At 27.9% G+C, this 17,091-nt stretch overlaps 1 protein-coding gene across 1 annotated transcript in view; it reads left to right on the forward strand.

Moving 5' to 3' along the window:
* Positions 1–16,140, forward strand: part of LOC129959483 (uncharacterized) — a 52,219-nt gene extending 36,079 nt beyond the window's left edge. The window contains exons 4-5 of the mRNA XM_056072335.1: positions 11,084–11,222; positions 15,683–16,140. Of these exons, the coding sequence (XP_055928310.1) occupies positions 11,084–11,222; positions 15,683–15,932 (389 nt within the window). The 3' untranslated portion in view covers positions 15,933–16,140. The remainder of the gene's footprint in view (positions 1–11,083; positions 11,223–15,682) is intronic.
* Positions 16,141–17,091: the final 951 nt, after the last annotated feature.

A 17,091-nucleotide genomic window follows, 5' to 3' on the forward strand; every position in this document is an offset into this window, starting at 1 on the left:
GACTTTTGGTTTATAAAATTATTTGCAACTATGTTTATTACGTAAATATTGTCTGTGGTATACTCTGAGTTAAAAGGAAAGGTTGAGAAATTATAACTTTATTACACTGAATTATTTGAATCATATAATTCAAATTACGCCTTTTCAGAAACAATAAATTTTCGTAGATTCTTACTTGAGCTCATGCTAGCCTTCTAACTGTACTTCACAAATAGAATTTAAATGATGAATACTGTACCCAGTCTAAAATGTGAACTCTTAGATTTTTAGCATTGCTTTTTTTTACTAGAAGGAGAAAATATCCAGCCGCTTTCGGGCGATTTTGCCTGAAATCAAATAGTAAGCAATATGCGCATTCCAGAACACAAACTGAAAATAAAACTAGAAGTAAATATTGAGCTTTTCGGAAGAAGAATTGGGTCTTTTTTCATTTTAAGTAAAATTGAAAGCTTTGCTTTTTCCTAGATTTCTAAGATAGTAGTTTTTCTTCATAACATTTATTTACTTTGAGAAGCAAATTGTTTTTCTCCGATTCAGAATTTCTTGAAATGCTTTGCAGTAATTTGGAAAGTGAATTTATATGCAATATTTATTATTTTCTTTTACTATAATTTACATTACTGTCCTCATTTCATATAATCTCGTTCTGACAGAACAATGATAAATTGTAAAAATGAAAACTTTACAATTATATCATTGTTGTTTCGATACAAAAGTGTAATCTTCATTTAACTAAATTCATTATAATCGAAAGATAAAATTGCTCTCAAGTCAGGAGGCATCGAATTTCGAAAATTTTTTATCAATGCAAATTTTTCCTCTGTTGCATTTTTTGTAAACTTTTGTTTCTAATAGGGTATGGCGTTTGCAGTTCTTTAACTGTCGTAGGTTTTTTTTTTTCTTTTTACAAATTTTTGGCTTCTTTGGTATTTCATAAATAGATTTTTTTCCCTTAGATACGAAAAATGTGCGAAGCATACGTTCATGTAAAATACTTTACATTGCATGTTCTTTTCTCCAAAATATAGAATAATTTGCTCAAATCTTTTCTTTATTCCAAAATTCACAATCGTTTCAAAAAGTAACAAAAATCTATAAGTCCACAACACATTTATTATATTTAAAATAAATCTTTTGTAGAATTTATCTTATATGAATGCTTTTGATGTTTTCTTAAATTAACGGACATACTTTTTTTGCATCGGATTTCTGTATTTATCTGTTTATATCTTCAGTAGAAAAACATATTATCCATTCAGATACATCAACGCTTATTGAAATTTAATAACAATTAAAAATGCACCCATTGCGCATCAAAAAATAGTCTTATTTAATATTAAAAAAGTAATTTAAAATTCATCTTTTATAAAATGTGAAACTTATTTTACGAAGATCATAACTTTCACAGTCAGTTACTCGCATAGAAATCTTCTTGATACAAGGCAAAGTAATCTTCAACCTAGAAAAAATAAAACCTGAGTGGAATCACAAGTCCAAATATATCGTATCTAATTAGATGCGTGTTCGTATAGCTGCAGCATTTTTTTCAGAATTATTTTCATTGCATTCTGCGTTGAAAAATTACTATGCCACTTTTCCTACTCTACACTGTATCTTTTTCTGCCCAAAGTGTACGTTTATGTGTAACAAGGGACAACCGTCTTCATTAACCTTTTTTATGGCAGTATAAATAAAAAGCTCATTTGTTTCTACTTTCGATTAACTTTCCCATTCACAAGAAAGTTAAAAAAACAAAAACAAATGTTAAAAATGGTAAGAAAAAAATAATTAATAGTTGTTTAATTTATCTTGAATTGTTTCCTCAGAAAAACACAATGCTCTTTGGGGAAATGAGGTAGGAAACGATTTTGAAAATAGCCCTTTTTTTGTTATTTTCTGTTCTGAATGATGTCTACACAAAAAGAATGCTCAGAAGTATTACGTTCGCGATTATTTCAGGTTTCTTCTATTCATTGCTAATTAAGAAAAATTAGAAAGTTCAAACAGGAAAGATTTGATTTTTTCTCTTTTCATTGATGGTATATTAAATAAATAGAATTATTTGTCTCATAGCTTTCAATCACAGTAAAATATTTTTTTAATAATTCAGCCCTACCTATTTTGTTTCTGTTTTAAGGAACATTTTTCTTTCTTTCAATGCAAATCATATAAAAAAAAGACGAATAAAATTTAAACAATCTCAATCCTTGAGACAAGCGTGAAATAAAAAAAATTAAGTATTAGTCTTTCTTTTTAAATAAATAGATTTTCAATTTGAAATGCTCGTGAATATTGTTACGAAATCGTCCCATGAGCATATAATAAAAGAAAACCAAAAAGCAAAACAACACAGTTTTAAACAAGAAAGCGCGAAATGCAGCTCATAAAATAGATACAGATCACAAAGATAGTACCTGTACCTAAAGTAGCAAATAACTAACTAAGCATCACATCACAATAACGCTCAACGTAAAACGACTGAAAGGTTCCCTCTGCGATCAACACTCAAAAGAGAAAATTTCCACTTGTATGTATGTCTCTGCTTTTTTTTCTACCCTGATAGCATAAGGAATTCTCTACGAGATTCCAGATTTTCGATTTCTGGTAAAAGTATCACCAAAATTCTTGTATTTTCTGGAACTTTTTCTTTTTTGAAAACAATATCGTCAAATTCGTCACCATGATCAGGTATACTTTACCTGGCATCCATTCACTATCTACTAAGAATATCTGTCTATCTCTCATCCTTACTAAGAAACATATTGCGAGGGTAACGAATATTATAGATTCGTAACAATATATTATCATTAAAATATGGAAATCTGATAATAATCAGATTATCCAGGTAATCTGCAGCTAGGCTGATGAGCTAAAGCGCTGAAAATTGTTTTATTTTTCATATTGCCCAGGTAAATTGCAACTTATCTAAATACTCTACAATTAAATATTATTAAATTAAAATGTTTGAATAAGCATAAGCTATATTAGATAGGCAAAATTAATACTTTTCATTGAAAAACATTGAAAAAAGTTTCATATTGAATTTTTAAAAACACAGTGAATCAAAATTAAATTCTTTGTCATGGAAATAATTGAAATGAAATTTTCGAACAATGTTATATTTTTATTTATAAAATAACAGTCCTTATCAGCCAGTATATTAATCTAAAAGCGTTATCCCTCTTTCGTACTGCATTAAATTAAATTTATTGAAATTACTATACAAATGTAAAATCAATTCATTAATTTCTTATCTCAATACATTCTTTTCATTACCATGTTATTAAATAATGTTTTCGAAATCCTCAGAACATAATTATGAGTTTAAAAATGAAACATAAAAAGCATAATATTCTAATGTCATGGTATAAATTTATGACATTCTCTAGAGATGATTATGATACAAGCTGAAAAAGTAGCAATTATTTTTTTAGATCTACACTAACATTTAATACAGAATTAACTGAAAACGGTTTAATTTCCAAATAATATCCAAAGAATATTATTTGCAAATCAATTTGGAAAGAAAATTAGCCTATCTATAGATAAGATTATTACAGATATAGTGGGTATAATACATTTAATAGTACCATAATATAATACCATATATATAATAGATCGCACCATTTTTTAACTTTCCACTGTCGTGCAAAATAATTTCTCCTTTGCGAGAAATATTTTATTTGTATTTTTATGGGCTTGCATAAAATTCCTGATTGCTATGCTAACTATTCAAACTTAACAATAGGGATGATGATACGAACAAATCAAGATATTTCAAATATATAATAATTATAATAATAATGCACGCGATGCCATATTATGTCTTTCAAAAGATGCCATCAAACATTCAGGAACTTTTATTATAATGAGCATTAGTTTCGTAAGCTAATTATTATTTAAGGAAGCCAAACTAATCTGCTTGTTTTTGCAAAGAAAAAAAAATGATATTATATAAATCTTCTTTTCAGTAATGGCGTATAATTAATTAATATCCTTTTTGTTACAAATTTATGATTGTGAATCCAATGATAATTAATCAGACTAATATAAAATACATTTAGAAAGTATAAAAACATTCATTTTAATGTAATGAGCATTAATTTCGTAAGCTAATTCACGAAAAAAAAGTAATTCTACTTACTAAACTTTTCCAAGGAAGGAAAATAATATCAAATGAGTTGAGTTTCTTTCAGTAACGATGTATCATTAATTAATATAACTTTTCTTTTGAAATTTATCATTGGGAACTCAATGATAATTAATCAATCTAATATAAAATGTATTTAGGAAACATAAAAAAATGAATAAATGTTTTCTTTTGGACGATCATGCCTCCTAAAATTCTGATCTTCGAAAAAATCAACAAATCAGAAATTCTGCAATAATGAAGTGTCATTTTATTATACCTGTAAATTGATGTGAAGCTTTAACTTATTGAAAGTTAAAATTTTTATATATTTTTTTTTAAATTAAGTATTTTTGAGTTCTGAATTGTAAGTATTTGCTAAGTATGTTTGAGTTCCTTGCTTAACTCAGTTTTTAGCATAACACGTATTTTATGCTAGCACACTTTCTGTAAATTGGATGATTCACCACTCAAAAATCGTTCAAAATATTGGACAGATCCAGACCTTTGAACAGAGAACTACCAAATTTAGCATGAAAGTATTTTTTGGGAAGAAAGTCCTAGCAAAAAAAATGTTTTCTAAATTTTAATGATATTTTTGCTAAATTAATAATAAATCGAAAAATTATTTAAAATTAATTAAAATTACTTTTATTAATTACTTTAAAATGAAAAACTTTCTTTTTTGCTATACCAATTATTTCTGTGCAATTTTTCTTTTCTTTTAATATTTTTTTTAATCAGCTTTAAACGTAATTTGTGACAATGACTTTCATTATTGTTATGAAATTCAGACCAACTCTGCTGCTTATAAATTCTGTCAAATGCGTACTTCTGCCTATGTTAACATCATAACTATTTTTTTTTTTGCTTTAACAAACATGATAGAGTTTTTAGTCTGACATCTTTTTTGTAAATTGCGTGATGTTAAAACCGTTACTCACAAAATTCAACGGTTTATGCAATCAAGCCAGAAGGAGGAAAGACAGGGGAATCATGACTAAAACATTATTGGAAGATATTTTGTATTTCCTTAATTTTTTCATTCACTGTTTTCGAGTAAAGCAGCATGACACTCAAAGTTTTCATATGAAATTTAAGATTTTTTTCTAAAAAAGAGAAAGCTTGCAAACATCTTTCAACTGGATTGAATTTGTAGTAATTAAGGTAAAAGTATATTGTAAAAGGCATTGCATATAAAAAAAAAATATGCAAAGGGCTCAAACAGAGTGTGCTTTAAATTCTTACCAATTTTTACTTCAAACCTTTCTGATAAAAACAGATTTATTGTACATAAACCGCATTCCAGGTGTCGAAATTTTATCTTAAAAATTTATACACGAATCTTTGAAAATTTTGAATCAGATGAAAAACTGACCTCACTGAAAATTACAACAGGAAATTGGCAAACTTACAAATCTCACCTTCCGTGTTTCTGCGTGTATTTATTATGATTTAAATTCATCGCCATTTACAATTCTGAAAGCCATGACAAACATAGTTTTTCTTTTGATTTAGTGAATTTAGTGACAAACCATAGAACTGTCGGGTTAGGTTTCATTTGCATTGCCAGTAATCATTTTTAATTTTAGCTAATTAATATATGTAAGTTATTATTAAAACAATTCATTCAATTAGTTGAAAATTTTACGTTAACAATACTAATGTCATGATATTCACCATTATGAATTTTTAAGCAGAATTTCCAGTACTAAAATATTTTTTATTATAAATTGTAATGAAACATTTTTTTTCTTAATATTGGGATTTGTATGTTTAGTATTTCTCCCGCAATATATTACTATTTTTTTTCAAATTGTATTGTTCACTTTGTGAATATTCACACATCATATTGAAAACAAAAATTTGTTTTTTTTCCAATAAGGTTTTCAACTATATATCTCATATTTTATATATCAGAGATTTCAATTAATTCTCAAACTACATCAAATTTCAAAATGCTGGATCATATGGCATCTTTATAAATTTAAAACATTGCATTTCCAAAATCTTATTATTTAGTGTCTAAAAAAACCTATTAAAAATATCTAATAATCCGAATATCTTATTAAATCAAATGATTCATCTTCCTTCAGTAATATAATCAGCATCATTACTAGATGATAAATTTCAAATTATTCTAAATATTTGATCTATTTAAAAATTAAGAAGACTTTGCCTTTAGTTTGACCTTGTTAGAAAATGCCTTTATTTTAATATTAGAATAAAGAAAGTTTTTTTTAGATGATTATCTTTAAATAGATTAGTCAATTCTTGTCAAGTCTCCTTTTCATAAGGATTACTGATAGATACACAGTTAATAGTAGCCTAACTCCGCAGAGATGGATTATAGTAATATCTTGAAAGCTGTGTTGATATATGAACTACTCCTTTATTCTGCAGTATGAGAGGCAGATAGTATCGTTAGCATAAATATTCCGGCATTTCCTAACTTGATATTCAGAGATAACGTGAAGCCCGGCACTTCTGCAGGAGGACAGCATGCATCAGCTGCTTACTAGGTTAAGAATGTTATCAGTCTAAATCATAAGGATGGAAGAGGAGTTCTGAATTTGGACTGTCTTTTAAATTAGACTAGCTTCATAATCTGAATTCTATTAAATAATTGGGAGTAAAATAGATATTTATATTGCAAAGACAAAAATATATAACTATTTTTTTAGAGAAAACGCTATGTGCTTGCAGGGTATTATCAATGAAATGTTTTAACAAAAAAGACTAATAGCTTTTGTTCTGTTTTAATCAGTTTATGTTGATTCTGTTTTCATCTTATTATATCATCAGAGAGGAGATTTGATTACCCACATTTTAATTGCATTAAAATCGCTTATGGTAAGATAAAATTAATTTGTTGTTGTTGTCCAAAAGCTGCTCAGACATAGCCAAAAATACTTGTCTTAATTTAAATGAATAGGACAATTTTGTCGAGCAGAAAAGAATATCTCAGAAAGCAATTAAAATCATTAGTAATCTCATGAGTTGAAATAATCGAAAGCAAACGAAAATTGATAGACATTTTAAAGCAAATATTGGTTTAAAAGTAACAAAAACGAAACAAGTTGGTTTTCCAGCAGGGTAGGCTTAATGGCTTAATATAATTACATTAACATCCTGAGGTGATGCTATATTATTGCTATTTTGCACGAACTACCTAATTGTGAGCTACGGTCAGATAGGGAGGGCAATATTTGAACTAGCAGCCCCTTTCGCATCTTCTGCACTATACCAATGAAAGAAAATTTAGTCCTACTTGATTCAACGTGCATCACAGCCATTTACATGATGATTCTTCGGTAAAATCGGGTTCCGAACCTGGAATCCCCAGCTTCGAATTAGAGACCTTATGATGACACCATTGGGTTCCTTCTATCAGACGGGAGAAAACGAATAAAGAAAAAGAGATAATATAATATATAAAATGGCATATCTGGATTCCCACATTATATGTTTATGTGAATTTTGAATTAAAAAATCATTTTGATTTAATTGTGCTTAAATGAAATAGCAGTCTAGTTTGGTATATTAATGTTTTTAACAAAATCGGATACAACTTTTTATCATTTTTTCCAATTTTAAAGTGCAAAAATTGTTACATTATTTTAAAGAAAAAAAAATACAGAAAAATTATTCTACTTTGGATATCAATATTGCTTTTCCATCAGTATATTAGAAAATGTTTATATAACCCAAGTTTGGTGACATAACATAACCCAATGTCTGGATATGAGACTCGAACTCTATTAAGAAGCAATGTATTTAATTTCCCAAAGCAGAAGAATTTCATCCAATTCTTAATTTAAATTCACGAACTGATCTGAGTGAAATAAAATTATGTCCCTATTTCGAAATTACGCGGGAAATATTGTGAAATATCGGGTGATGGTTATTTATAAAATGGTTTCAAATGACAAAATTGACACGTGAATTGTCACCTCATTCTCCAAAATTCCATGCCAAATCAGTGTGAATGCAGTAAACCAAGAACGTTGATAAAAAGTTTGTTCATACTAAATATATTTACGGCGAAATCAAGTTTTGAATCACTCTCTTTTCCAATTCATAAACCAAGATTTTACCCCGGGCCGTCACCGTCCAATATATTCAGAAGGTCATCGACGAATTTTCAATTTGATGCATAATACTGCTAACGAAATACTTCAGTAGGCTTACGATTATAAATGCAACAATCTCGACAACGAATAATAATGCTTTATTCTACAAGAAAACAGAGACATACAGAGCTTGTGGAGATCAACATCACATACATCACGAATTAAAAAACATCACAGCACAGTAGTACTCAAATTGCCACTAGAGAGCTCGCTCCACGATAGAGCTCAAACAAGAGAAATCTCTAAACTTCCTGTGAGCCTTAAATATTCTCCGCGGCGAGATATCGAATATGCTACTGGTCAGCAATTAAGTCCTAATAGAGATATTGCCACAATTCTTGTGCTTTCTAAAACCTTTATTTACCTTGAAAAATAGCCAGATGGTTGCTAAGTTTATCGTCAAGGCTGGGGATCAAGATGCTGAAGGCATCCATTCAACATTTGAAAACCTATTTTCCTTACAATGACATTTTTTGTTCAAGAGAATAATATTACAGATTCGTAGCAATGCATAAAAATCAATTTTTTAACGAGTATGAGTTAATATATTCATAAATGTAATTACAAAGGATAAATAATTAAAATCTTATACTTTGAGAAAAATTCTGTAAATAGAAAATTCCAATTTGAATAAGCAAAGTTTATTATTTCAAATATTTTACAAAATTCATCTTCTCTTAAATTAAATTTCTTATACTAAATATTATAACTAACCAAACTTGCTTAGAGCAAATTTAAAAAAAATTTCTTAACTATAAAAAGATTATACACTAATTCAATCACAGTTATTTAAAATCTTTCTTTTAAAACGTTTTTCCACCATAGACAGCAAAGCAAGAAAATAATTTAAAATTAAAAAAAAAATCTAAGAATAAAAATTATTCTATAGAGATTTCATGAAATTTCATTTTCTTTTAAAAGTACGAAATGTAGAGGAATAATTAAAAATAAAACTTCTTTTCAAGAAACTGTATTAACTTCTAAAAAATTCAAACTGCGTACATTATAAAAAGAATTGGACGACTCCTATTTAACTTTTTTTTTTGCTTGACGTGTGCCTCGTAATTAGAACATGCGAAGGATTTTTTTCTTTTAGATAAGAAAAAAGTTTCTAAAAGGTTTTTTACTCAGGCCATCGTGCTCGTTATAACCTCAATCATAAATAATTTTCGCCTTTGGAAATACTTCTTATGTTTTGGCATTGTTATATTTGAATTTTGAATTTAATTTCTGCTAAAATAAGGAGAAATTATATTTATGTACAAATTTCAAATTAATAATATTTTATTAATGCCAGAAGGAACTAATTATCATTTTCTTGAATCATCTTTTTAGTCTCGATTGAAAAGAATATACTTCTTCATAGTTGAAAAGTATTTAAAAAATACTTTATTCTTCATATATCATTTTGTTTCACCAAATAAAATAGTTAAATATATTGTTTACAATTTATGCTCACTTTTTATTAAGAAAATTGTCATTTATGAAAAAAATATCAATTTCTTGTACCCCTAGAAATATTTAATAGTCATTATGGCCAAGCCTTAACCGTACATCTGATTGACTAGATCGACCCCTTATTATGATTACAAATTAGCCATCACTGACCTATGCATCAATCATCTCATAAGAGACATGTATTGTCATCCGTTATAATTTACTCCTCCATTCCTCCATTTTCATACATCTAAGGGAAGCGAGAACCTGCTTGCACATTCGATAACTTTTTGTCTATGTGCTCGTTGTACTCCCTCCGAGGGGATCTTGCACTCTTATAAAGCAAACAGTCTTGACACAGCAGCTTACTTACTCATTTCCATTTTACTGAATAATATATTTTTCACAATAGTTAATAGTTTTAACATCCAAAACATTTTCTTTATAGGCTAATAATTGTAATGTAAAAACGCATTTTATCCCAATTTTTGTAATTGATTGATTTTAAAATCGTTTTTCATATGTTTAAACTCGTTTAGTTGAAGTTAAGAATTCAATCTATTTTATAAACCTTGATGTCAGAATAAATTCAAAATGACATGGAATTTTTAAACTGTTAAAAGCATCTTCAATATTTATAAACCGAATCATGACTATAATTTTGCATATTCTGTAAGTTATACGAAATTCTACAATAAATTTCCAATTTGGAAATAATCATTTTCAGATATGGTATTATTAAAAAAAAACACTTTTAATGTTGCTTCCGTACAAAATTAAGCATTACATTTTAAGTAGTCTTTTGTGTTGTGTTTAGTTTATTAAATATAGTTTTTAAGCTTTGCTAGGGCCATGTAATGATAGCCTTCGGGATTTTAAATCTTAGTCAGATGACGTGGACGACATCTAAACTGGCATCCCCTTTCTAAATTTCTACATCCCATAAACAGAACACGTTTGACACTACAAAATTAGTGTACACTAGTTCTTATATATGCAAAACGTTTATCATGGAACCGGCTCGCGACACTGCAATCCTCTAGACCAGAAATCAAAACTCCGCTCTCTTTTACGACACAGATCGCATTTGATTATTATACACAGACTTTGCTATGCTTATTAATAAAAATTCCGAAGCCGATAAAATGATTAGTTCCCTATTGTATAAATGTGTTAATTTTTTTCTTTTCCATTAGAATAATGTTAAAAGTTTCAAAATGTCGATTGGACTGTATTTAATAAACTTATTTTTTTGCATTATGTCTGTGATGTAATTATAGATTTTTTAACTTTTAAAATACCATTGCTAATAAAATTTATATTTTTAAAAGCTAATTAGAATATTCACCTTTTAAAGAAATATAAATAAAATTGTCTTTTACAGATTACCTGGCGCATGCTCCATGCTTCAAAAATATATCAACGGATTCCAAAAAGTGTGCGCCCAAATATCGGAAGATGGTGATTTTATCGCAGGAATTGAAAGAAGAGGACAAAGATTCTGCTTTGAAATCGGTTTGTTGGTAAGAATTTTAGTAATAAAGAAAGATCCAGTATGCGTTATGCAACGTGCCGAGTGTGAAAATTGAGAAATTTTCGCCACTCGAGAATAAAAATCGAATAATATCGATACCTTTCCGACCCATTCAGATCGAAGGATCACAAAACAAACGGACATGAGATGACTGCCTCCAGCTTAAAGTGGATATATCATACATCTCTCAAATGCTTCGGTCATGGAGAGGATAAATATTTGCTCTTTAGAAAGTGAGAACTTTTCTGCCTCTTTCTAAGGAACATCTCGATTATCTTCACTTACAAATCAATCAGTTTATACAATGAATGAACTGGGATAAACTTAGAATGCACCTGATAAAGAAATAAGACATTTTGGAATTTCCGAAAATATTACATATTCTCTGTAATATTTTCTCAAGAATGCAACTGGATTTAATATAGGGAGTAGAAAATATCACAAAGTACTCTTTTATAACAGAGAGATTTCTTTAAGAAGTTCACCGGGTTTTTCGTAGAGTCATCCACTTTTTTAAATTTTAATTCAATACAGAATTGAAAAGATTTTAGTTTCCAGCCTTGAATTTGTTTCGCAAGAGGCTCTTTAATATCTAATTTAATAATATGTGAGCAAGCCTTATGTGGCACCAAGAGCATCAATTTTTAACATAATAGTTTTTGTGACTTTTTGAAAACTCTATATTTTTTTCTTTTATATACAATATTTTATTTTTGTAAAATGCTATATCAATACTAATAAGAAAACACTGATAGATTTAGAAACACTCGGTGCTGCTTGACTTTGATAATGAGTTCATTGGATTTTCTTCTATAAAATTTAAACGAAAAACAGAACATACAATAAAAGGATGAAACCTATTGTTTTTTGGAATCATTGCTTAAACAATCAAATGTTAGGTATCATTTGCTGGGAGAGATAGCCAAAACATTTTACCGTAAAAAATAATAACCAGTTTAAAGAGAATCTACTTAAAACTTCAGTTTGATTATCTTTAAGAGTCTTTATTCTTGCATTCATTCTAAAATGTAATTTTGTCAAATAATGGTAATGATTAGTGATGCGCCCTCTAATGGCAATTTTTGTAAGTAATTTTCTTAAAGTTAAGTGTATTTCTCGTATCTTTTTTTAAAAAATGCCTGACAAATATCTTAACTTTCCGACGAATGGTTTCAGAATTTTCAGCTATGATTCTATGCAAATAAAATTCCATACTTTTATTTGCATAGAATCATAGTTTCTTATAAAACGCATATTATTAAAGAGCATTCTTTAAATATTATATAAGTAAAAAATAATAAATAGATAAAATTTTATTAATAATTTAAATAAGAAATTTACTATCGTTCAATTTCAAATTTTAAGAGTTTATTCAAATTTTTTTAAATTCATTTAAAAATCTTATCCATTTTTAAGAAACTATCAATCCATAAATAAACAATGTGCAAAAACACCTATATAAATTTTCTGAATTTTGTTTAAATTTAATTGTTTTAATCTTGCGATACTAATTTATCTCCAAAACCTCAATTTTCTGGGATTTTCGGGTCACGAGGGGTCAGTTTGTTGGACGAAAGTCAGACCCCTCACAGAAAAAATCCCTGGTTTGAATCCTTGCCTGAGGGTGACCCTTGAGAAAGTCTTCGGGCCGGATTCATTTAATCTTTCTTTTTGATTCTTTGGCTGTTAACTTAATATTTATTTCTAATTTTAATTTGGTTATCCATTTTTAAATGATTCTGAATTACATAAAGTTAAATGCAGATAAAAAAAAGTAATTTACTTGAGTTATTTACAATTGTATAATAATTGACGCAACACATTATAAAAGAAAATTTTAAATTCCTTTATTTTATTTCGGAGAATAAAAATAAAAATAGATGAAAAAATCGGTAATCGTGCTTAATCATAAATATAGACAATAATTTCAGTGTTAATATATCTAAGGAATTTGACAAAGTTTTATCATATATTAAGATCCCTCTTCAATGCAAAATGGTATTTATAGCCATAATTTTCCAGAAATCTATAGTCGCATTATTTGAATAATGTTAAATTCATCGAAAGTGAATAATGCTAAAATCACCGAAAATTAATATTATCATTGCAAATATTGCATATGGTAATTTAAATATTTAGATGAGGTCGTATGAAAATTCTATAAAAGACATATCCAATTCGATATTATATAGGTTTAAAATCTATAATCAGAAAATACATGTATCTGTTTATCTTTTAGGAGAATTTCTCAGAAATGGTGAGCAGCGGAGATTTGAAATACTCATTCTAGGGTTTATTACTAAGCCAAACGTACATTTTTGAAATTTCAGAAGTATATATCTCTAAAGATACTTGAGTAAATATTTGAGGGAAATATGACAAACTCTTAAATTAAAACCATTATTTAAATACCCTCAAACTAAGGTGCATTTATTTGTATTTCCGGTGTCTTCTAGCGCATTTCCGACTGCGCAATACCGGCTGTGATGGAGTATAATAATGTAAATATTTACTCAGAAATTATTTGAAGAATATTTGCAAGACATACATTTAGTATATCGCAATATGTATAATCCGCTTATATTTTCAAATAGCGGGGATGAATATGCAACTCATATCAGTTTAGTTTAGTTTAGTTATATTAACGTCCCGTTGTAAAGCAACACTAGGGCTATTTAGGGACGGACCTCGTAATTTTGAACCGCGGTCAGATGACGAGGACGACACCTGACAACTCATATAAGAGAAGAGAGTAAAAATACTGTATATAGCCAAGTATGGAAATAAATTTGTTCTAAATAATATTAGTAACACACATATTTCATATGATGTTTTAAAAAATCCGCTCATATTTCAACGTAGCGAGGATGGATATGTAATTAATATCCTACAAACTAAAATTGTCATGCAGGGTGTCTAAAAAGTAAATATCTATACTTGTGATATCAATCACTTAAAAAAAAGCTCGTCCGTTGAAGTTTACTTTGTTTAAAATATACTAAAAGTGAGCTGCGATTGTTTTTACACATACGAGGTCTTCTGAAATCAAAAGTTTAATTTTGTTTTTTATTCTTTTTCAGAATAATTAGATAATTAGTTTGTTTATTATGATAGCGCTTAATAGAGGAATAAAAATGATAGAAGAAAGTGAAAAAATTAAAAGAAAATTTTATAGAGTCCTATTTACAGATACAACGAAAAAAGATCACTTCTTTAGCTGAATTCAAAGACAGCATTTAGTTAGCTGTTTAAAATATAATTTCTGAAATGCTTCAGAATGTCTTTCATTGTACTAATAATAGATCTGAAAGAAAATTTTGATATTAAGATTAATAAAAAATAGTCATAATGAATAAGAAATTAATTTGAATCAATCCCTAGCAAAGCTGAGTAATAAACTATTCTGGATAAATATGGATGCTAGAATAAAGTTTTTGTTTTCCCTTTACAATAGAGCCAAGATATTTGCAATTAAATCTGTTTCTCTTTTTCAGCGCTTTAAGATATTTTGATCTATGCAAGCATGAGCATGCCCTTCGAGATTGGTGCACATGAAAATTCTTCAATAGAGTTTTGGCGCAGATTTATACTTCTGTTTTTTTTTTTTTTTTTTCGTTCATCGATGCATTTATAAATACATTTTTTTTTTAAATTATAATTCAGCTGCAAAAATGATTATTAAATTATTTTTGAAATTCTCCGAAATAGATGGTAATTCAAGAACTTTAAAAAAATCTTACAAACAATATGTGCACACAAAAATAAAGTTTAGTACGATTTTAGTTTATTTTAAACATGATTAAAGTAAATAAACATGAAGGAGTTTTAAAAAAATATTAGATTCTACAAAGGAAGGCATTTACTTTTGCTATACTCTACATATAGTATTACGGAAAATCTGCTTGTGAAAATGAAATGTATATTGGAAAACGGCGCTTTATTCCATGAAAAATAAAACGCACAGGTGGCAAAAGCATTCAGAAAGAACAGAGCTTGTAGAAACTCACAAAAAAGCAGATGGAATATGAAACTTTTTAGAAAAATCCTTCTGATCTTCCAAATAGATCATAATAGAAATATAATCAAAATTCTCGTATTTTCCAGAACTTTCATTTTCGACGCAAAGATCACCAAGTTGTCTCCAAGATCGAGGATCACTGACTTGGCATCCATTCAGCATTCATTAACCATATTTGTAAATCGTTTTCCCTTACTTTGAGGCTAAATGTGCAGGGAAACTATATTACAGAATCGCAACGACAGTCAAATTTTCAAATAATTTTTGATATTAAGATTAATAAAAAATAATTATAGTGAATAAGAAATGAATTTGAATCAATCCCAAGCAAAGCTTAGTAATAGTTATTTTAGATAAATATGGATGCTAGAAGTTTTTGTTTTTTCCTTTACTACAGATCCAAGATATTCATACTTAATATTTTTTTTCAGCGCATTAAGGGATTTTACTCTGTGCAAGCATGAGTATGCCATTCGAGATTGTGGTCCAGGAGCCATCCAGTTTCTTCAGCGACACATGGAGCGGATGTCAGGTTCTCTCATCAATGAACACTGTGTGTTGTACACTTATGGGGCGGGCTCTTGCTCTTCTCATTTACGCAATTCCAGAGTTCCTTCTAAATCCAGCACTCATTGGCTTCTTCTATTGATTATTGTTATCGGGGTTCTGTACATTTCGTAAATTTTCTTTCGATTTCTTGAATCTGTAAACGGGATCAGGAAACATGGCCTCTCGCAATTCATCTCTAACACATTTGGATACAAATTCTACATAATAGGAATCGGATAAGCTAGTGATGAGTAAACTGCGGTTTCTTCAGGTTAATTAGAAATTTAATTAGGTTAATTAGAAATTTAAATTAATATTATAATCAGCATATATTATTTCGAAAAAGATCATAACAAACTTTTATAAATGTCATGACTTCAATTATCACTTCAGTATTAAAAAAGAATTCCTAAAATAATATATATATTTTTTTATCGTCTTTGCTAAATATCATTACTAATTATATTGACCTACCAAATCAATTTATTTGTTTTTTCCCAGCTTTGAAAAAGTTTGTTCATCCCTGGGAAGGCTGAAAAATGAAATAATAAACCTAATTGCTCATAATTCTAATTAAAATTTTTTAGCATATAGTGCCCTTTTTAAAAATTTTCAGCTGCTGTTGAGTAAATGAAAAAAAAATTAATATAAGAAATATCGGTAATTAAAAACACTTTTGCTTTAAACTTTTGCTTATAAATTAATGCTGTCATTGATTAGTTAAAATTTATGCATTAAAAATTTTGAAGTCAGAAGGAAAAAAACATATAATTAAATGCCAACTTTAAACTAAAATTTCGCATAAAATTAATTTATTAAGAAACTAATTTTCTGAGTGAAATTTCAGTTATGAAACTTTTTTACTTCATATCAAGAAGGTAATAAGTAGACGTATTTATTGATTAATTATCAAATAATTAAAAATTCATTAAAAAGATGCAGAAATATTATAGGTGCAAATATTCATTATTCTACAATATATGGTTCATAAAATAACTTGAACCGGATGTCAATGTAAAAAGAATGAATAATGAATGAATGAATAATGAATTAATCTGAATAATTAATTAATCTGAATAATTTTAAATATGAAACTTTTCTAAGTTGTTGGGATATTTTTAATATCTAATTTTTTTCTAATGTTTAATAATTTTAACTAAAGAGAGCTAAAGAATCAATTAATCAACAGACATTAAAAAATAAGACAGCACTCATTTCCATTGTGAATTATTAATATTTCTTAAAGCATAAAAAGTTATAAATAAAATTAATTTCAAAGATGCATAATGAT

Source organism: Argiope bruennichi, chromosome X1 (genome assembly GCF_947563725.1).
Source record: "Argiope bruennichi chromosome X1, qqArgBrue1.1, whole genome shotgun sequence".
NCBI classification, from domain to species: domain Eukaryota; kingdom Metazoa; phylum Arthropoda; class Arachnida; order Araneae; family Araneidae; genus Argiope; species Argiope bruennichi.